Below are 21635 nucleotides of genomic sequence, written 5' to 3'. Positions count from 1 at the left end.
AAAAAGACACAGATTGCTGGAGTAACTCAGCGGGTCAAGCAGCATCTGTGGAGAACATGGATAGGTAACGTTTCACAGAGTGCTGGAGTAACTCAGCGGGTCAAGCAGCAACTGTGGAGAACATGGATAGGTAACGTTTCACAGAGTGCTGGAGTAACTCAGCGGGTCAAGCAGCAACTGTGGAGAACATGGATAGGTGATGTTTCACAGAGTGCTGGAGTAACTCAGCGGGTCAGGCAGCATCTGTGGAGAACATGGATAGGTGACGTTTCACAGAGTGCTGGAGTAACTCAGCGGGTCAGGCAGCATCTGTGGAGAACATGGATAGGTGACGTTTCACAGAGTGCTGGAGTAACTCAGCGGGTCAGGCAGCATCTGTGGAGAACATGGATAGGTGACGTTTCGGGTCGGGACCCTTCTTCAGACTGATTCTTTCCTACACTAGTTTATGGAATCAGTCTGAAAAAAGGGACCCTTCTGGTTATTATCTTTGATACTGTGTAATATATATCAATGAACATCCCTGTTGTATTTTATAATGCTTAAATTTTAGACAGGTTCATCTTTTATTTCCTTGCAAGAGGGAAGCTTACAACACAATGGTATGAACATTGAATTCTCTAATGTTAAGTACTTTGGGGCAGCACGCTGGTGCAGCGTTGGAGACTCGGATTCGATCCTGACTACGGGTGCTGTCAGTACGGAGTTTGTACGTTCTCCCTGTGAGCGTGTGGCTTTTCTCCAGGTGCTCCAGTTTCCTCCCACACTCCAAAGACGTACAGGTTTGTAGGTTAATTGGCTTCGGTAAGATTGGAAATTGTCCCTCGTGTGTGTAAGATGGTTCTTGTGCATTGGGGGATCGCTGGGCGGCACGGACTCGGTGGGCCGAAGGGCCTGTTTCCGCGCTGTATCTCTAAAGTCAAAGTCAAATGTGATACTGCCTTGCCCACCACTCTCTTCCACGTACCATCCCCCCCCCCACCCCCACTCAATACACACCCATATCTGTCACTACCCCAGCTTTCTTCTCCTCCCCCTTCCCCTTCCACCCAGATCACTCTCTCTGGCTTCACATTTCACTCCTCTCCCCTCTGTATCTGACACCCTCTCACCTGCAGCCTTTGTCACTCACTCCACCCATCTGCCAACCAAACCCATCCTCACCTGTATCCACCTATCACTTGCCAGGCTTTGTCCTGTCCCCACCTCTCTCTTCCAACTTTCTCCCCTCCTACCCCCCCCCCCCCCCAACTACAATCAACCCAAAGAAGGGTCCCAATCCGAAAACATCCTCTGTCCATTCCATCCACAGATGCTGCCTGACCCGCTGAGTTCCTCCAGCACTTTGTGTTTTGCTCAGGATTCCAGCATCTGCAGTTCCTTGCGTCTCCAATAACCAACACACTCTTCATTTACAACAGACGTTAAAAATTCATCGGACATAGTTCAAATGTGCTTTCGACGCATTATGGATAGTGTGTACTGGAAATATACGCTGGCATTGTTAACATATTGTGTTGAACATATTACTTACATACATTTACAGAGAAACATAGTGAAAGTCAGCTTCGATGGGTATAAAATGTCCATTGGGATGTGCTTGGCTTTGTGCTTCTCTACCTGGTTGCGCCTATGTTTTTATACTGACACAAGAGTAGGTGCTTGAAGGTTTTCTTGAAGGTGGTGTTACAGAGTGCGTAGCAAGCTGGGTTGATGGTGCTGTTGATGTAGCAGAGCCAATAGCCGATGGTCCACACAGTGTTGGGGACGCAGACAGAGCAGAAGGTGTTGATGAGGACCATCACGTTGTAGGGGGTCCAGGTGATGATGAAGGCCAGCAGGATGGCCAGGATGGTCTTGGTCACCTTCCTCTCCCGCGACACCGCGCCCTTCCTCTTCTTGGCCGGCGCCTTTGTCATCCTGACGATCTTGCGGGCCGCGGCCAGCTCCCTCTCGCCGCGGTCCGTGTCGCGGTCGGCCGCCACTGGGCAGCTCTCGCTGGTCCGAGACTTGGTCGCCACCTTGATGCAGGAGAACGTGGAGCCGTCCGTGCTGAAGCGGCCGGAGGACGACGCAGGGGCCGCGGCCGTGACCCTGGTGACCCCGTCCACCGCCCCCTCCTCCCCCTCCTCCTTCTGGACGGAGGGGGCGACGCTGGCCGAGGTGGAGTCGTTGGACACCTCCTTCTCCTCCCCCTGGCCGCAGTTCCCCATCACCGCCTCTCCGGCCGCCTTGCCGTTTTGCACCTTGACCTGCGGCAACCCGTCGAGGGGGCCGGAGACGTTGTTGTTGTTGGGTTTGGCGACCTTGTGCCGCGCCAGGCTGGGCGAGGTGGCTCCCCTGCTCACCTCCGGCTCCCTGGTGTCCTTCTTGATGCGGCTTTTGCTGGCGCGGGAGATGTGCACGTACAGGACGGTCATGGTGATGACCGGCAGGTAGAAGGCGGCAATGGCCGTGCCGAAGGTCACCACGGGGTTGGAGAAGAACTGGACGTGGCATTCGCCCTGAGGGACCTGGCGCCCGCCCACGATGAACTGCCAGAAGAGGATGGCCGGGGCCCAGAGGACGAAGGACAGCAGCCAGGCGGCGGCGATCATCATGCCCGCCATCTTGTTGGACCTCTTCACCGGGTAGCTGAGAGGCTTGGTCACGCAGAAGTAGCGGTCAAAGCTGATGATCAGGAGGTTCATAACAGAGGCATTGCTGACAACGTAATCAAGAGCCAGCCACAGGTCACACACCACCGGACCCAGGGGCCAGGAACCCATGACGATGTAAATGGTGTAGAGATTCATGGAGAAGACCCCAATGATCAAATCAGCGCAGGCCAGGCTGAAGATGAAGTAATTGTTAATGGTCTGCAAGTGCCGGTTCACTTTGATGGAAACCATCACCAGAATGTTTCCAATAATGGTCACCAGGCTCAGCGAGCCGGCCACGATCATGATGAAGACCACCTCAACCGTTTGGTAGGGGCTCCCTCCATCGAAGTCCGTGAAGTTGCCAAGAGATGCATTTGTCCCGCTCGCATTGGCCATCCTTTCCCCCTCACGCCCAGTAGTAACCGGCACCACCTACGTACACAACATAAAAGGGGAAGACAAAAATAATCATCATCAAACAAGCTTTAAAACATTTCTAACTGAAGTCTCACCAGCACGAACACACAAAGCCATCTGTTGTTCTAAACTTGAAGATCACAGCCGGGGGATACAGTTTTAATCAGGAATTAATTATTTAATTTTTTTTAAATTTTACAATAGGTGCAGGAGGATGCCATTCGGCACTTCGAGCCAGCACCGCCATTCAATGTGATCATGGCTGATCATTCTCAATCGGTACCCCCGTTCCTGCCTTCTCCCCATACCCCCTGACTCCGCTATCCTTAAGAGCTCTATCTAGCTCTCTCTTGAATGCATTCAGAGAATTGGCCTCCACTGCCTTCTGAGGCAGAATTACAGAGGTCATTTACAGTACAGTTAATTATGAATTAATGGTAATTACTTATGCCTGACTGGATGAAGATGTTGATGGGTTACATGTATGGTAAACGTGGTTTAATTTTATTGATCCAACATCGGAGTCACCTTTTGTGCACTTGAAATGATAGGATAACTTTCAATTAAAGACACAGAGTGCTGGAGTAACTCAGCGGGTCAGGCAGCATCTCTGGAGAACATGGATAGGTGACGTCTCACAGAGTGCTGGAGTAACTCAGCGGATCAGGCAGGGCCGTCTTAACGCATGGGCCTGATGGGCACTTGCCCGGGGCCCCACGAGCATAGGGGCCCCATGCTGATCTGTGTATGTTAAGTGGCTTGCAATAAATAAATACTACTTTAAAAATGTAGGTTCAATAAGTGCTTTTTTCGCAACATTTTTGGTCCCTAAGTGCTTCTCACAGCGATCTGTAAGTGCTTTTTGCAACAATGTAGCACCCTAAGTCCATCGCTAAGTGCTTTTCGGTAAGTGTATTTTCGCCGGCACGACAGGGGGGGGCTGGTAGGGAAAGGGGGGTGGGGGAGAGTAACGGTAGGGGCCCCAGTACACTGCTTTGCCCGGGGGCCCATAATGCTGTAAAAACGGCCCTGGGATCAGGCAGCATCTCTGGAGAACATGGAGAGCCGATGTTTCAGGTCGGGACCCTTCTTCAGATAATTGAAAGAATGCTTTGGTTCCCTTAAGCCCGTGTGCTCAAATTCCCTGTGAACACTGGAAATCCAGATTGCCGAGGGAAATGATGCAGAAAAGAGCAGATGCATGAAAGGTCATCCCTCATTTACGGCAGGAACAACAGTCTGATGTAACAGGCTTGCAGTCAGACACAGATGTGAAGGGAAGACTGGGAAGGTTGACCAGGGGAAGGGGAGAAGAATCAGAGTTGTAAATCTGTGGAATTCACTGCCTCAGAAGAATTGGAGGCCAATTGAATGCATTCAAGAGAGAGCTAGATAGAGCTCTTAAGGATAGCGGAGTCAGGGGGTATGGGGAGAAGGTAGGAATGGGGTACTGATTGGGAATGATCAGCCATGATCACATTGATTGGTGGTGCTGGCTCGAAGGGCTGAATGGCCTCCTCCTGCACCTATTGTCTATTGTCTATTGAGATGGAGACATATTAGGTCAATGTCAGTTTCGGTGTCCGAAGTAGGGTCTGGACCCGAAATGTCACCCATTCTACCTCTCCAGAAATTCTGCCTGACCTGCTGGGTTACTCCAGCACTCTGTGTCTTCTTTTGTACACCGGCATCTGCAGTTCCTTGTGCCATTTTACTGCTCCACTGTGAAATCTCCTCAAGGCTTGCCCACTGTGACTAAGTTCTCCTCCTCTCTCTGATGGGAGTTCTGGGAGACCCTCACTCATTGCCCCTCCTCCCCCCCCCCCCCCCCCTCTGTGATTCCGACTGCTCTCCTGCTCGACAACCTTGAGTCTGAAGAACGATCCCCGACCCGAATCAGCACCCATCCATGTCCTCCCAAGATGCTGCCCGACTCGTTGAGTTACTCCAGCCCTCTGTGTCTCATTTCTCTGTACAACTGTGGGCGGCATGGTGGCGCAGTGGTAGAGTTACTGCTACACATCCAGGGTGCTTTCATTGAGTCATAGAGAGATACAGTGTGGAAACAGGCCCTTCGGCCCAACTTGCCCACACCGCCCAACAAGCCCCAGCTACACTAGTCATAGAGTGATACAGCGTGGAAACAGGCCCTTCAGCCCAACTTGCCCACACCGCCCAACATGTCCCAGCTACACTAGTCATAGAGTGATACAGTGTGGAAACAGGCCCTTCAGCCCAACTTGCCCACACCGCCCAACATGTCCCAGCTACACTAGTCATAGAGTGATACAGCGTGGAAACAGGCCCTTCGGCCCAACTTGCCCACACCGCCCAACATGTGCCAGCTACACTAGTCCCACCTGCCTGCGTTTGGTCCATATCCATCCAAACTTGTCCTATCCATGTACCTGTCTAACTGTTTCTTAAACGTAGGGATAGTCCCAGCCTCAACTACCTCCTCTGGCAGCTCGTTCCATACACCCACCACCCTCTGTGTGAAAATGTTACCCCTCAGATTCCTATTAAATCTTTTCCCCTTCACCTTGAACCTTGAACCTATGTCTTGTGTCCTGCGTTGTTGACTGTTTCTCCTGCGTCTGACTTTGCTGGGAATTAATAGACAATAGACAATAGGTGCAGGAGGAGGCCATTCAGCCCTTCGAGCCAGCACCGCCATTCAATGTAATCATGGCTGATCATTCACAATCAGTACCCCGTTCCTGCCTTCTCCCCATACCCCCTGACTCCGCTATCCTTAAGAGCTCTATCTAGCTCTCTCTTGAATGCATTCAGAGAATTGGCCTCCACTGCCTTCTGAGGCAGAGAATTCCGCAGATTCACAACTCTCTGACTGAAAAAGTTTTTCCTCATCAATTAGATCACATTAATTCCTGAGAAAACTTCCATTCGGATATGCTCGATGCTGGAAGGAGCTGGCACTGAGTCTTGCTTTAGCATTTCAAATCAGCTCTTCAATGCCTTAGCAGCATGAGGCCGCTGTCATCAGCAGCAAAAAATGAACTACTCTCCTGTACAATTAGCAGCAAGTTTGCTGCTTCACTCCAGTAAATCTATTGACACTTCAGTCCCAACATCTCACGCTCCTTGTTTATTTATGTTGAACACAGAGTACAATTGCCTCTCTCCCCCATTAGTACCAAGAGTATATTTAGATGGTTACTCAGTGTCCCCTGCCACTGTAAACAACCCTTCATCTTCTGCGAAGCAAGATGCTGGTTCACACCAAAGACAGACACAACATGATGGAGTAACTCAGCGGGACAGGCAGCATCTCTGGAGACAAGGAATGGGTGACGATTCGGGTCGAATCTGAAGGAGGGTCTCGACCCGAAACGTCATCCATTCCTTCTCTCCAGAGATGCTGCCTGTCCCGCTGAGTTACTCCACTAGGTTGTGTCTATCTTCATCTTCTGCTCCTGCCTTCTCTGACACCTCAGACAAGACGATCTTTTCTTCAATAAAACGGGCCCTCAATGCTAATTCCATTTCCCACTGGTTGAGCCTTTGAGGACGGTTTGTAGGATAAAACGGGCCCTCAATAAAACAAGCCCTCAATAAAACGGGCCCTCAATGCTAATTCCATTTACCACTGTTTGAGCCTTTGAGGACTTGGTTTGTAGGACTTCGGCTTGGCCGCATTTGGAGTATTGAGTGCAGTTATGGTTGCCCTTATGTGCAGTTATGTTAGAGGCAGGAAACATGTTCCCAATGTTGGGGGAGTCCAGAACAAGGGGCCACAGTTTAAGAATAAGGGGTAGGCCATTTAGAACTGAGATGAGGAAAAACTTTTTCAGTCAGAGAGTTGTGAATCTGTGGAATCCACTGCCTCAGAAGGCAATGGAGGCCAATTCTCTGAATGCATTCAAGAGAGAGCTAGATAGAGCTCTTAAGGACAGCGGAGTCAGGGGATATGGGGAGAAGGCAGGAACGGGGTACTGATTGAGAATGATCAGCCATGATCACATTGAATGGCGGTGCTGGCTCGAAGGGCCGAATGGCCTCCTCCTGCACCTATTGTCTATTGTCTAATGTCTAGCACAGAAATTGAAATACATTAACAAGACAGCATAACAAAAAGGAAAAAAGTCTAACTGTAAAAATGAGAGAAATAGGTGATAGAATTAGGCCATTCAGCCCATCAAGTCCACTCTGCCATTCAATCATGGCTGACGTATCTCTGCCTCCTAACCCCATTCTCCTGCCTTCTCCCCATAACCCCGGACAATGTCAGAAACAGCTTGACATCTGCCTCCACCATCACCCCTGGCAGCGTGTTCCAGGCCCCCACCACCCTCTGTGCCCATACATCTCCTTTAAACTGTGCCCTCTCACCTTGAAGTCCCTGATGTACACAACCTGGAAAAAAGGTTGTGACTGTCTACCCTATCTGTGCCTCCCATAATTCTATATACATCTCTCAGCCTCTGACACTCCTGAGAAAACAATCCACGTCTGTCCAACTGCTCCTTATTGAATGAAAAGCCGTACAAAGAAAGTTTTAATAAACACAAGCGATTGGGGTCGAATAAAGGAACAGATGTGTCAGTCTGAAGAATTCTCCATTTAGGCTTCAGCTCTAGATACATAAGTAACTGGAATAAAGGAACAGGCAAATAAAGACACAGAGTGCTGGAGTAACTCAGCGGGTCAGGCAGCATCTGTGGAGAACATGGATAGGTGACGTTTCACAGAGTGCTGGAGTAACTCAGCGGGTCAGGCAGCATCTCTGGAGAACATGGATTAACGATGTTTGGGGTTGGGACCCTTCTGTTTTGGGTCAGGACCCGAACAAGGAACTGCAGATGCTGGTTTACCTAAACAGAAGGATCCAGCCCGAAAAGTCACCTATCCATGTCCTCCACAGATGCTGCATGACCTCTTTTTCTTTGGTAAACCAGCATCTGCAGTTCCTTGAGGCTACATTATAGGGACAGGCAGCCGGATTAATCAAAGGAAATTACAAAAGACAATGAACAGATTTAATAGAAAAATACAGAAATTATTTAGAGAAAGTTGGGAAAAGTTAATAGAAACTGACAGAACAGGAGGCAGAAGATAGACGGTAAAATGCTGGAGTAACTCAGCGGGACAGGCAGCATCTCTGAAGAGAAGGAATGGGTGATGTTTCGTGTCGAGACCCTTCTTCAGACTAATAACTTAAGACACATAAACAGCACCTTGCCTCTTCCATGTAAGATGCGGAGTGTCAAAGCATCTCTGTTCTTTAGAGTGCATTCCTTGTCACAGTAAATGGTGGGCAGGGATTTATTTTAACGCTTGGAATATTTCAGTTTTACTTCTTTACGAAACGAAGCATGCAGAGTTCGGCTGCTTCAAGATTCAATTAAAGTTGGACGTGACAGGGTTGCTAAAGGCGAGCCAGATACAGATGGAGCGATGAGCTTGTTGTTTTACTGGAACGTTGGAGGTTGAGGGGAGACCTGATAGAGGTATAAAAAATCATGAGATGCATAGAAACAGTAGACACAAAACCTTTATCAAGGACTAGAGGGCATAGCCTTAAGGTGAGAGGGGCAAGGTTTAAAGGAGATGTGTGGGGGCAGGTTTTTTTTACACAGAGGCTGGTGGGTGCCTGGAATGCACTGAAACACATTTCAGGGTTGGTGGTGGAGGCAGATACGACATTGGCGTTTAAGAGGGGTTTAGGAGGGTTTTAGGAATGGGTATGCAGGGAATGGAGGGACAATAGACAATAGACAATAGACAATAGGTGCAGGAGGAGGACATTCGGCCCTTCGAGCCAGCACCACCATTCAATGTGATCATGGCTGATCATTCTCAATCAGTACCCCGTTCCTGCCTTCTCCCCATACCCCTTGACTCCGCTATCCCTAAGAGCTCCATCTAGCTCTCTCTTGAATGCATCCAGAGAATTGGCCTTCACTGCCTTCTGAGGCAGAGAATTAGACAATGGACAATAGGTGCAGGAGTAGGCCATTCGGCCCTTCGAGCCAGCACCACAGATTCCACAGATTTACAACTCTCTGACTGAAAATGTTTTTCCTCATCTCCGTTCTAAATGGCCTACCCCTTATTCTTAAACTGTGGCCCTTGTCCTGGACTCCCCCAACATTGGGAACATGTTTCCTGCCTCTAACGTGTCCAACCCCTTAATAATCTTATATGTTGCATTGTGGATCACGTGCAGGGAGAGGAGATGATATTAATCTGGCATGATATTTGGCACAGACATTGCAGGCCAACAGAGGGCATTAAACCACCAGAGAATGAATACATGCGAAAAGGAAACACACTTAGACATTTGGAATAGTGGCGTTTGAGAGGCTTTTAGATAGGCTCATGGATATGTAGGGAATGGAGGGCTATGGATCACGTGTGGGCAAATGAAATTAGTATCCCTAGTGTGCGGGATAGAACTGGTGAACGGATGATCGCTGGTTGGCACGGATTCGATGGGCCGAACGGTCTGTTTCCACACTGTACCTCTAAACTAAACGAAAGTTAAAGCCGATAAGTACTAAGTTTAGTTTAGTTTAGAGATACAGCACGAAAACAGGCCCTTCGGCCCACCGAGTCCACGCCGACCAGCGATCCCCACACATTAACACTATGCTACATACACCAAGGATTATTTTTTTTTAACATTTATACCAAGCCAATTAACCTACAAACCTGTACATCTTTGGAACGTGGGAGGAAGCCGAAGATAGCCAATAGACAATAGACAATAGACAATAGGTGCAGGAGGAGGCCATTCGGCCCTTCGAGCCAGCACCACCAATCAACGTGATCATGGCTGATCATTCTCAATCAGTACCCCATTCCTGCCTTCTCCCTATACCCCCTGACTCCGCTATCCTTAAGAGCTCTATCTAACTCTCTCTTGAATGCATTCAGAGAATTGGCCTCCACTGCCTTCTGAGGCAGAGAATTCCACAGATTTACAACTCCCTGACTGAAAACGTTTTTCCTCATCTCAGTTCTAAATGGCCTACCCCTTATTCTTAAACTGTGGCCCCTTGTTTTGGACTCCCCCAACATTGGGAACATGTTTTCTGCCTCTAACGTGTCCAACCCCTTAATAATCTTATACGTTTCGATAAGATCCCCTCTCATCCTTCTAAATTCCAGTGTATACAAGCCTAGTCACTCCAGTCTTTCAACATACGACAGTCCCGCCATTCCGGGAATTAACCTAGTAAACCTACACTGCACGACTTCAATAGCAAGAATATCCTTCCTCAAATTTGGAGACCAAAACTGCACACAGTGCTCCTGGTGTGGTATCACCAGGGCCCTAAGATCTCGGAGAAAACCCACACAGGTTATAGGGAGAACGAACAAACTCCGTACAGACAGCACCCGTAGTCAGGATTGAACCCGGGTCTCTGGCGCTGCAAGCACTGCAAGGCAGCAACTCTACCGCTGCGCCACCGTGCTGCCCTTGTTACAGATAGTGATAGAAGCCATGAAGAGTGCGATGCTCTATAAGGCAGCAAGACTTGGTTATCAAACGCTGAACTCACACACTTCACATAGTGCTATCGTCTAGTCACAGAGGCTGGTTCCTTTCTTATCTTTGCAACGGGCTGATTGCTTCGCTCCTTAGAGGTTCCATCCATGCCCAAATAATAAAACAGGGAGAGATTATTACAGAGAGTGTCCTTCGTGGATTTAACCTCTGTCAACCTTGTCTGCTTTTAATTCTTTTTCTTAATTCCTGCCCTAATAAACTGCTCCCCAACTCTCAGGCTGTGAAGGCAGAATTAGTCTTTGACAATTTCCCCATGTAACTTCGAACAGTAATATTAGTTGAGTTTAGTTCAGATATAAATATTTTAATACTTATTAACACGATATCACGGGCAGTGGAGGCCGATTCTCTGAATGCAATCAAGAGAGAGCTAGATAGAGCTCTTAAGGATAGCAGAGTCAGGGGGTATGGGGAGAAGGCAGGAACGGGGTACTTAACATAGAAAATAGGTGCAGGAGTAGGCCATTCGGCCCTTCGAGCCTGCACCGCCATTCAATATGAACATGGCTGATCATCCAGCTCAGTATCCCGTACCTGCCTTCTCTCCATACCCCCTGATCCCTTTAGCCACAAGGGCCACATCTAACTCCCTCTTAAATATAGCCAATGAACTGGCCTCAACTACCTTCTGTGGCAGAGAATTCCACAGACTCACCACTCTGTGTGTGAAGAAATGTTTTCTGATTGAGATTGTACTGATTGAGAATGATCAGCCATGATCACATTGAATGGCAGTGCTGGCTCGAAGGGCCGAATGGCCTCCTCCTGCACCTATTGTCTATTGTCTATTGATATATTTTAATACTTTTAAGTCTGGATTTTTTTTTCACAAAAGATAAAAATAGGCACGTTTATTATAAATAAGAAGGGAATTTAAACACTGGCTGTTAACTTGCGCTGGGTGTAATATTGCCACAGGTGAATCCTGCACTTAGACTAAAGCTCTGGCTTCAATAACGTGCATTACTTGAGTGTGAGATACAGCATGGAAGCAGTCCCTTCGACCCACCGATCCACGCCGACCATCGATCGCCCGTTCACACTTGTTCTATGTTAACCCACTTTCCCATCCATTCCCTGCACACTTGGGGCAATTTACTGAGGGCCAATTAACCTACAAACCTGCATGTCTTTGGGATGGGCGAGGAAACCGGAGCTTGGTTTTCGAAACAAAGACTTGGTATAGTTTAGTCTATTGCCATGTGTACCGAGGTGCAGTGAGAAGCTTTGTTGTTGCGAGCTAACCAGTCAGCGGAAAGACAATAAGTGATTACAATCAAGTGGTCCACAGTGTACAGATACAGTGCAAAGGGAATATCGTTTAGTGCAAGATAAAGTCCAGTAAAGTCTGACTAAAGATAGTTGGAGGGTCTCCAATGAGGAAGATGGTAGCTCGGGACTGCTCTCTGGTGGTGGTAGGATGGTTCAGTTGCCTGATAACAGCTGGGAAGAAACTGCCCCTGAATCTGGAGGTGTGCGTTTTCACACTTCTGTACCTCTTGCCCGATGGGAGAGGGGAGGAGAGGGAGTGACCGGGGTGAGACTGGTCCTTGATTATGCTGCTGGCCTTGCCGAGGCAGCGTGAGGTGTGGATGGAGTCAATGGAAGGGAGGTTGGTTTGTGTGATGGTCTGGGCTGCTGGCCTTGCCGAGGCAGCGTGAGGTGTAGATGGAGTCAGTGGAAGGGAGGATGGTTTGTGTGTGACGGTCTGAGCTGCTTCCAAAACTCTCTGCAATTTCTTGCAAGGTTAGTTTTGCTGCAGGGTTGAGTGGGAATTGTAAAGCTTTGAAGCACAGTGGAAATGTCCAGAGCAATCTCACACTACTGTGACATGTAAGTCCGAGATAAATGCCTCACTGAAATTGGGCTGTCTCAGCTGCTCGTTAAAACCACAACAGACTCTCTATCCATCTCTCTCTCTCTCTCTCCCTCTCTCCCTCTCTCGCCTCTCCCTCTCTCCCTCTCTCTCTCTCTCCCTCTCTCTCTCTTTCTCTCTTTCTCTTTCTCTCTTTCCCTCTCCCCCCCTCTCACCCTCTTTCCGTCCCTCTCCCTCTCTCTCTCTCTCTCTCTCTCCCTCCCTCTCTCTCTCTCTCTCTCCGATTCCAAATTAGCCCTGCATCCATTTTAGGTCTGAAGAACCAACTCGAAACGTCACCCATTCCTTCTCTCCAGAGATGCTGTCTGACCTGCTGAGTTACTCCAGCTTTTTGTGTCTATCTTCCATTTTATGCTTTTTCATTCCTCCAGAGGTAGCTGCCCGAGTGTCATAGTCGTGTAATTAATGATTGGTGTGGACTAGTTAATCACTCAGAAGACATGTTGTAAATTCTAATTAGTCAGCAGGCTGGTGAATTGCCATTGACGTTCCTGCATATAGTCCCTGTTGGCTGTCAGTGTCACGACTCTATTGAGCTGTTCCTATAACACCCTGGTAAAGGTCAATAACCTCATTGTGCAGCTTAACTAAGGATTGATGAGCCTGGGATTGTAAGTCTTTTGTAGAGGTTCCACACAGAAACAAGTCCTTCGGCCCATCGAGCCCACGCCGACAACCGATCACCCGTTCCCACTAGTTCTGTGTTATCTCACTTTCTCATCCACTCCCTACCACACTCGGGGCAATTTTACAGAGGCTGATTAATCTCTGTACACGTCTGTACACGGACACGTCTCTGGGATGTGGGAAGAAACCAGAGCACCCGGAGGAAACCCACGCACACGGTCACAGGGAGAAGGTGCAAACTCCACACAGACAGCACCCGAGGTCAGGATTGAACCCGGGTCTCTGGCGCTGTGAGGAGTCGAATTGAACGTGACAAATTCTGACTGGGATATCGGGGTTCAGTGTGCGATATGTTTCTCCCCGGTGGGATGTGTCAAATAATGTCCCCGGTTACAGGACATCAAATTTAGGATTAAGATGAGAAGAAATTAGAAATCATTTGAATTTGGGTTATCATTTATACTCTCGAGTTTCATGATATTTGTCAACATTCTTCATTTGGTAACGATACGCAAATCTTCTTCGGATGTAGACACAAGGAACTACAGATGCTGGTTTACAAGAAAAAAACACAAAGTGCTGGAGTAACTCAGCGGGTCAGGCAGCATCTGTAGAGAACATGGATAGGTGACATTTCACAGAGTGCTGGAGTAACTCAGCGGGTCAGGCAGCATCTCTGGAGAACATGGATAGGTGACGTTTCACAGAGTGCTGGAGTAACTCAGCGGGTCAGGCAGCATCTCTGGAGAACATGGATAGGTGACGTTTCACAGAGTGCTGGAGTAACTCAGCGGGTCAGGCAGCATCTCTGGAGAACATGGATAGGTGACGTTTCACAGAGTGCTGGAGTAACTCAGCGGGTCAGGCAGCATCTCTGGAGATCATGGATAGGTGACGTTTCGGCTCGGGACACTTCTTCAGACTGATTCTTTCGTACACTAGTTTATGGAATCAGTCTGAAAAATGGTCCCGACCCGAAACATCACCAGTCCACGTTCTCTAGAGATGTTGCTTGAGCCGTTGAGGTACTCCAGCAATCTGTGTCCTTTTCTGAATGTGACTTGTACAAATCTCAAACAAGCCTCTCGAAGACCGCGGTGAAATGTTACATTGAGCTGGGATGTTTAGCTTAAAATGAATAGTTCTGGCAAGCATCTTGAGGTCAATTTCCATTTAACATTATCTCTTGTCTGTATTCTCTTTCAACCTGTTCCCTTCCTGTTTAAATTTTATTTTTAAATCGTTGCTTTTATGACAACAATCTCGCATATAATGAGGTTCTATCTGCACTCACTAGGCCTGTCAGGTTTTCATTTCCAAATCTCTTGTGCATTGACTAATGCTTTTCCTTTCAAATTGAAAATTATTCTCTTGAGGTATTAAATATTTCTCCAACCTGTCTCCCTGATTTATGTGTCTGTACATCTCTGGGCTTCTTCAACTATTGTACGCTGGAAACTACTCCGAGAAACTACTATTTTGTCTGTATTTTATCCTGTCCATTATTTAGGGCTGGTGTTGTTGACCTCCCCGTGGTGAGCCCTGTCAACTGACCTCAGTCAGGTGAACGACAACAAACAGAGGCAGCAGAAGCAGAAACGGCTTCATAACTTCTGCTGCCTCAAACGCAAGAAGAAGAAGAGTGATCAGCCATGATCGCATTGAATGGCGGTGCTGGCTCGAAGGGCTGAATGGCCTACTCCTGCACCTATTGTCTATTGTCTATTGTCTATTGTCCATTAATACTGGAAATAACTTCAGGCTCAATTTCTGAGTCTGTACTTGGGCTTGTATACACTGGAATTTAGAAGGATGGGAGGGGATCTTATCGAAACGTATAAGATTATTAAGGGGTTGGACACGTTAGAGGCAGGAAACATGTTCCCAATGTTGGGGGAGTCCAGAACAAGGGGCCACAGTTTAAGAATAAAGGGGTAGGACATATAGAACGGGGATGAGGAAAAACTTTTTCAGTCAGAGAGTTGTGAATCTGTGGAATTCTCTGCCTCAGAAGGCAGTGGGGGCCAATTCTCTGAATGCATTCAAGAGAGCTGGATAGAGCTCTTAAGGATAGCAGAGTCAGGGGGTATGGGGAGAAGGCAGGAACGGGGTACTGATTGAGAATGATCAGCCATGATCACATTGAATGCCGGTGCTGGCTCGAAGGGCCGAATGGCCTCCTCCTGCACCTATTGTCTATTGATTTTGACCATGGTCCCACCAGTCTTAAATAATCTGGGAGATTTAAAAATCCGCCTCCTTTACCCCACTTTTCATACATGTACTAATTTTTATATCATTTTACGAGAATCTAGGACCAGAGGGTACAGTGGGGCTTTAGAGGACTTTTGGAAATGAGATGAGGCGGAATTTCTTTAGCTCGAGGGTGGTGAATCTGTGGGATTCATTGTCACAGACGGCAGTGGAGGCCAAGTCAGTGGGTGTTTTTCAACACAGAGATTAGTACAGGTGTCAGGGGTTATGTGGAGAAGACAGGAGAATGGGGTTAGGAGGGAGAGATAGATCAGCCATGATTGAATGGCGGAGTAGACTTGATGGGCCGAATGGCCTAATTCTGCTTCTGTGATTTATGAAGATGTACCTATCATTTGTAGGGTCAAATTTGGCATGTTTCAAATATTATTCCAAATGTCCAAGAGTATGTTTTCCTTTCCCATCTATTTATTCTCTGGTTGCTTAATGGCCACAATGTTTGTGCCGAATATCATGCCAGGTTAATATAATCTCCTCTGCCTGCACGTGATCCATATCCCTCCATTCCCTGCATATTCATGTACCTTCCTAAAACCCTCTTAAACACCACTATGGTATCTGCCTCCACCACCACCCCTGGCAGCACGTTCCAGGCACCCACCGCCCTCTGTGTATAAAATCGCGCCCCACACATCTGCTTTAAACTTTGTCCCTCTCACCTGAGAGCTATGACCTCTAGTCCTTTGGCATTTCCACACTGGGGAGAAGGTTCTGACTGTCTACCCTATCTGTGCCTCTCATAGTAACTCAGCGGGCCAGGCAGCAGCTGTGCAGAGCGTGGATTGGTGACGTTTCAGGTCGGGACCATTCTATAGATTGCCTATTCGTGTTCTCCAGAGTTGCTGCCTGACCTACTGAGTTTCTACTCTGTGGCTTTAGAGAGCATCTTGTCCGGGAACATCACAGTCTGGTTTGGGAACAGCTCTGCCCAGGACAGGATGTCCCTGCAGAGAGTAGTGCGTTCGGCAGAACACACCATGGGAACTACACTTGCCCCCCTGCAGGACCTATACATCAGGAGGTGCAGATCCAGAGCCAGCAACATTATGGGGGACCCCTACCACCCCAGTAACGGACTGTTCCAGCTGCTACGGTCAGGCAAACGCCTCCGCTGTCACGCTGTGAAAACAGAGAGGATGAGACGGAGTTTCTTCCCACAGGCCTTCAGGACTGTTAATGGACTTAATGGACTAGGGACTAATTTAATTTACTGTATTAATTTATTTTTTGTGTTAAAAAAGAAAAATTCTATTCTGTTTTGTAGTTTAGCACAATCCGCAGGCATTGCCACTTTCATTTCACTGCACATCTTGTATGTGTATGTGACAAATAAACTTGACTTGACTTGACTTGACTTGAGTTACTCCAGCACTTTGTGTCATATTTCGTAAACCAGCATCTGCAGTTCCTTGTAGCCTCCCTTAATGCGTCGTGCGTAGACCAGAACCAAGTCACCTATTGCTACATAAACCTAACAATAAAAACCAGATGCATTTTTGTTGGCCATTAAGTATTGACTGAGCGGTCGGTCACCTCAAGTGGAGAATCGCTGCTTCATTTTAATACATAGTGTTTATTTTCATTGTCTCTGCATATGTTCAAGAACCCTGGCTTTGGCTGGGACTGTATTGATTTAGCTGAAAATGTCTTTTTCCCACTCAGCCATGAAATGTGTTTACAGTTACGCAGAATACGATTGTTCGTCCCCACTTGCCCTGCAGGGATTAAACCAGGTTATTGGGCACTGGTGTCTCAGCCAAGGAGCTCAGGCAAAGAGACATGACCCACACCTCGCTCGGTCAGAGAACCTTTCGAGCGTGACCAGCTTATTTAGAAGATTCACGAGTAATTTTAAAAATCTAATTACCTTCCATTCCTGGTTCGATTGAACAGACTTGATCAGATCATAAAAATAAATTAGTTTAGTTTAGTTTAGTTTAGAGATACAGCGAGGAAACGGCTCCTTGCAGCTCCGACTAGCCATCACCCGTATGTGAGCATGATCCTGCACACACCAGGATCAATTTTCAATGTTTATCAAAGCCAAATTAACCTACAAATCTGTACGTCCTTGGATGCTTGGTACGAGTCTCACCCCGGCCACTCCCTCTTCTCCCCTCCCCCATCGGGCAAGAGGTACAGAAGTGTGAAAACGCACACCTCCAGATTCACAGTTAGTTTTTCCCCAGCTGTTATCATACAACTGAACCATCCCGCCACAACCAGAGAGCAGTGCTGAACTACTATCTACCTCATTGGTGACCCTCAGACTATCCTTGATCGGATTTTGCTGGCTTTACCTTGCACTAAACGTTATTCCCTTATCATGTATCTATACACTGTAAATGGATCGATTGTAATCATGTATTGTCTTTCTGCTGACTGGTTAGCACACAACAAAAAGCTTTTCACTGTACCTCGGTACACGTGACAATAAACTAAACTGAAACTGTGGGAGGAAACCGAAGCACCCAGAGAAAACCCACACAGGTCACGGGCAGAACGTGCAAACTCCGTACAGACAGCACCCGTAGTCTCTGTGCTGAGAGGCAGCAACTCTACCGCTGCGCCACCGTGCCACCCTATATCTCTACGGACAGAGCGAGATACTTAATTTGACCAATTACCACATGACAGGGTGTATAACAGTATAACAGTATAACAAAACTTTATTGTCATTCGGTATAAATACCGAACGAAATTTCAGCAGTCACAAGACACAGCAAAAAAGAAAAGAACACAGGACACACGGCCCCAACACAAACATGGGCGGCACGGTGGCGCAACGGTAGAGTTGCTGCTTTACAGCGAATGCAGCGCCGGAGACTCAGGTTCGATCCTGACTACGGGTGCTGTACTGTAAGGAGTTTGTACGTTCTCCCCGTGACCTGCGTGGGTTTTCTTCGAGATCTTCGGTTTCCTCCCACACTCCAAAGACGTACAGGTATGTAGGTTAATTTGACTGGGTAAATGTAAAAAAAAAAATTGTCCCTAGTGTGTGTAGGATAATGTTAATGTGCGGGGATCGCTGGGCGGTGCGGACTTGGTGGGCCGAAAAGGCCTGTTTCCGCGCTGTATCTGAAATATGAAGAAAAAAATAAAAAAAATATGAAATATCCATCACAGTGACTCCAAACACCCCCTCACTGTGATGGACAGAATTAATAAGACTGAATCATGACTCAATATTTGAAGTGTTTTTGAGGATAGGGGGATGTGTGGAACTGATTTGCAGGTGAAGAATTAAATTTTATGTCAATCGAGACTTGTCTGAGGTAGGGACTCGACCCGAAACGTCACCCATTCCTTCTCTCCAGAGATGCTGCCTGACCCACTGAGTTACTCCAGCATTCTGTGTCTACCTGAGACTTGTTAATATCTGGAAAATCCGATAGCAAGAAAGGCAACTCACCTCGATTAATCAAACAGTGCAAAATCGATTGAAAACAGGCCCTTAACTACAAACCCGCACGTCTTTGAGATGTGGGAGGAAACCGGAGCACCTGGGGAAAACCCACGCGGTCACAGGAGGAACGTGCAAACTCCACACACAGACAGCACCCGGGGTCAGGATCGAACCTGGGTCTCTGGCGCTGTGAGGCAGCAGCTCTACCCGCTGCACCACTGTGCCTGCCAAACATGTCACTAGGTTAAACTAACGTGCAAACTATACAGAGTCCATTTCCATCTGCACCACAATATACAGTGTTAAGTGAAGTATTCTCCAGTGACCGGAAGCAAGCAGCTTTAATTAGGCAGTAAATTGTGTTCACCTCGCACAAGTCTCCCACTGCCAATGTATCAATGATACAACATCATTCTGGAAGATTAATGAAGATTAATTTTGGAGTTTATCTTCTCCTTATAGTCAGCCTCACCTGGTCTGATTTATGGAGCGGCACAGTGGCGCAGCGGGTAGAGCCGCTGCCTCATAGCGCCAGGGACCCGGGTTCGACTCTGACCTCGGGTGCTGTCTGTGTGGAGTTTGCATGCTATCTCTGTGACCACATGGGTTTCTTACCAGTGCTCCGGTCTCCTCCCACATCCCAAAGACGTGCGGGTTTGTAGGTTAATTATGTTAATTGGCCTCTGTAACTTGCCCCTAGTGTGTAGGGAGTGGATGCGAGGCACAGGGAACTGCAGAAGCTAGTTTACAAAAAAAGTGCTGGAGTAACTCAGCGGGTCAGGCAGCATCTCTGGAGAACACGGATAGGTGACGTTTCACAGAGTGCTGGAGTAACTCAGTGGGTCAGGCAGCATCTGTGGAGAACATGGATAGGCAGTGTTTCGGATCGGGATTCTTCAGACCAGCCATCATTGGTCGGCATGGACTCGATAGGCCAAAGGGCCTGTTCCCATTCTGTATCTTTCAAACAATCAATCAAATTCAACATAAGAGCAAAACAGTAAACATTAATTTTTAATGTTGAAAATCTAAAGGCAGAGAATTAAAGTCAGTAAAAGTAGCAGAGACAAGATGGAATTGGAATTGGAATGAGGGGGAGAGTTGAGTTGTGCAGTTATATGAACCTAAAACTTTCATCCAACTTGCTGAATCAGGGAGATTATTTATTTGAGTGAAATAAGCAAAGTAGCAATTTCTTCTGAAATCACATTTTGGATTAAGGCTTTGTTATTGAGCAAGTGGCAGCTGTCAATGGATCATCAAATCCACCATTTCATTCCATAGGACTGCTGAGATTGTAAATTCACAAAGGACGTCAATGCCGGCTGGCATTGTGACCAGCGGAATCTGCAGTCTCTAATCGAACACTCGCCACGCTAATCATGTTTGGAGGAGTCTAAATGCAGAAAAGGTGTCTGTGTAAGATTGCCGCGGCTGTTTTCAATATTCACTTCGGAACAGATGGAAGTTGGGAGCCGAGCGTGAGATTGGATCTCTCGGTATTGCCACCAGTGAAATGACTTCCAGCCCAAAGATAAACATGAACATTATTCAGGGATGGCCATCAACTTGTCTTGTCAGAAGATAGCAATTGGAGGGATATTCAGCCTTGCTGGCTTTTCACTTCTACCATAACTTTTCAGATCTATTGTAGATTATGGAGATGGAAATCTCATCTGTCTGTTTTAAGGGTCGTTTGTGATTTATTTGGGCACACTCCCCTGGTAAGCGTTTGTCTATGAAACCAGATTACAGCAAATGCAAGTATTACCTAAATTGTGAAATGTTTCTGCTTGTGTTAAACTTCCATACACTTCCTCTTCCTTCTTAAACTGAGTGAGTTTGGTTTATTGTCATGTGTACCGAGGTACAGAGAAACATAGAAACATAGAAAATAGGTGCAGGAGGAGGCCATTTGGCCCTTCGAGCCAGCACCGCCATTCATTGTGATCACGGCTGATCATCCACAATCAGTAACCTGTGCCTGCCTTCTCCCCATATCCCCTGATTCCACTAGCCCCCTAGAGCTCTATCTAACTCTCTTTTAATTTCATCCAGTGAATTGGTCTCCACTGCCCTCTGTGGCAGAGAATTCCACAAATTCACAACTCTCTGGGAAAAGCTTTATTTTGTAGCGTGCTAACCGGTCAGCGGAAAGACAATACGTGATTACAATCGAGCCGAACACAGTGTACAGAGTATTTATTCACAAAATGCTGGAGTAACTCAGCAGGTCAGGCAGCATCTCAGGAGAGAAGGAATGGGTGACGTTTCAGTCTTAAGAAGGGTCTCGACCTGAAACGTCACCCATTCCTTCTCTCCTGAGATGCTGCCTGACCTGCTGAGTTACTCCAGCATTTTGTGAATAAATACCTTCGATTTGTACCAGCATCTGCAGTTATTTCCTTACACAGTGTACAGAGTAGTGATTTAGAATAATGGAGGGGCTGTAATGTGTGATTGCAGAACCACTTCTGGGACCAGCGCACAAAGGGTGGCCTGGCTTGGGCAGCGCCTGGCTTGAACTGTGCCAGATATCTGCATTGATCCCACCTTCAACACCCCCGAATGTAAGCGATCCATCGTCGGTGAATCTGTGGCCAGCTCGTAAGATCGTTAGTTCCGCACGTTGGCGCAGCGGTAGAGTTGCTGCCTTACAGCCCTTGCAGCGCCCGAGACCCGGGTTCCATCCCGACTACGGGTGCTGTCATTACGGAGTTTGTACATTCTCTGCGTGGGTTTTCTTTTCCGGGTTCTTTGGTCTCCTCCCACACTCGAAAGACGTACAGGTGTGTAGGTTAATTGGCTTGGTGTAAATGTAAATAATTGTCCCCAGTGGGTGTGGGATAGTGTTAA

The 21635-nt window shown here is 47.6% G+C and overlaps 1 protein-coding gene across 4 annotated transcripts in view; it reads right to left on the bottom strand.

Moving 5' to 3' along the window:
* Positions 1 to 1285: 1285 nt before the first annotated feature.
* The window catches only part of LOC144603331 (muscarinic acetylcholine receptor M2-like), a 49300-nt gene continuing 28950 nt past the window's right edge, over positions 1286 to 21635 (bottom strand). For all 4 annotated transcript variants that reach the window (XM_078416463.1, XM_078416464.1, XM_078416462.1 and 1 more), the window contains one exon: positions 1286 to 3074. In XM_078416463.1, the coding sequence (XP_078272589.1) occupies positions 1617 to 3038 (1422 nt within the window). In that variant the 5' untranslated portion in view covers positions 3039 to 3074 and the 3' untranslated portion in view covers positions 1286 to 1616. The remainder of the gene's footprint in view (positions 3075 to 21635) is intronic.

Source organism: Rhinoraja longicauda, chromosome 20 (assembly GCF_053455715.1).
Source record: "Rhinoraja longicauda isolate Sanriku21f chromosome 20, sRhiLon1.1, whole genome shotgun sequence".
In the NCBI taxonomy this organism is placed as follows: Eukaryota; Metazoa; Chordata; class Chondrichthyes; order Rajiformes; family Arhynchobatidae; genus Rhinoraja; species Rhinoraja longicauda.
The sequence above is the reverse complement of the archived record's forward strand: the minus strand, read 5'-3'. Positions and strand labels throughout refer to the sequence as shown.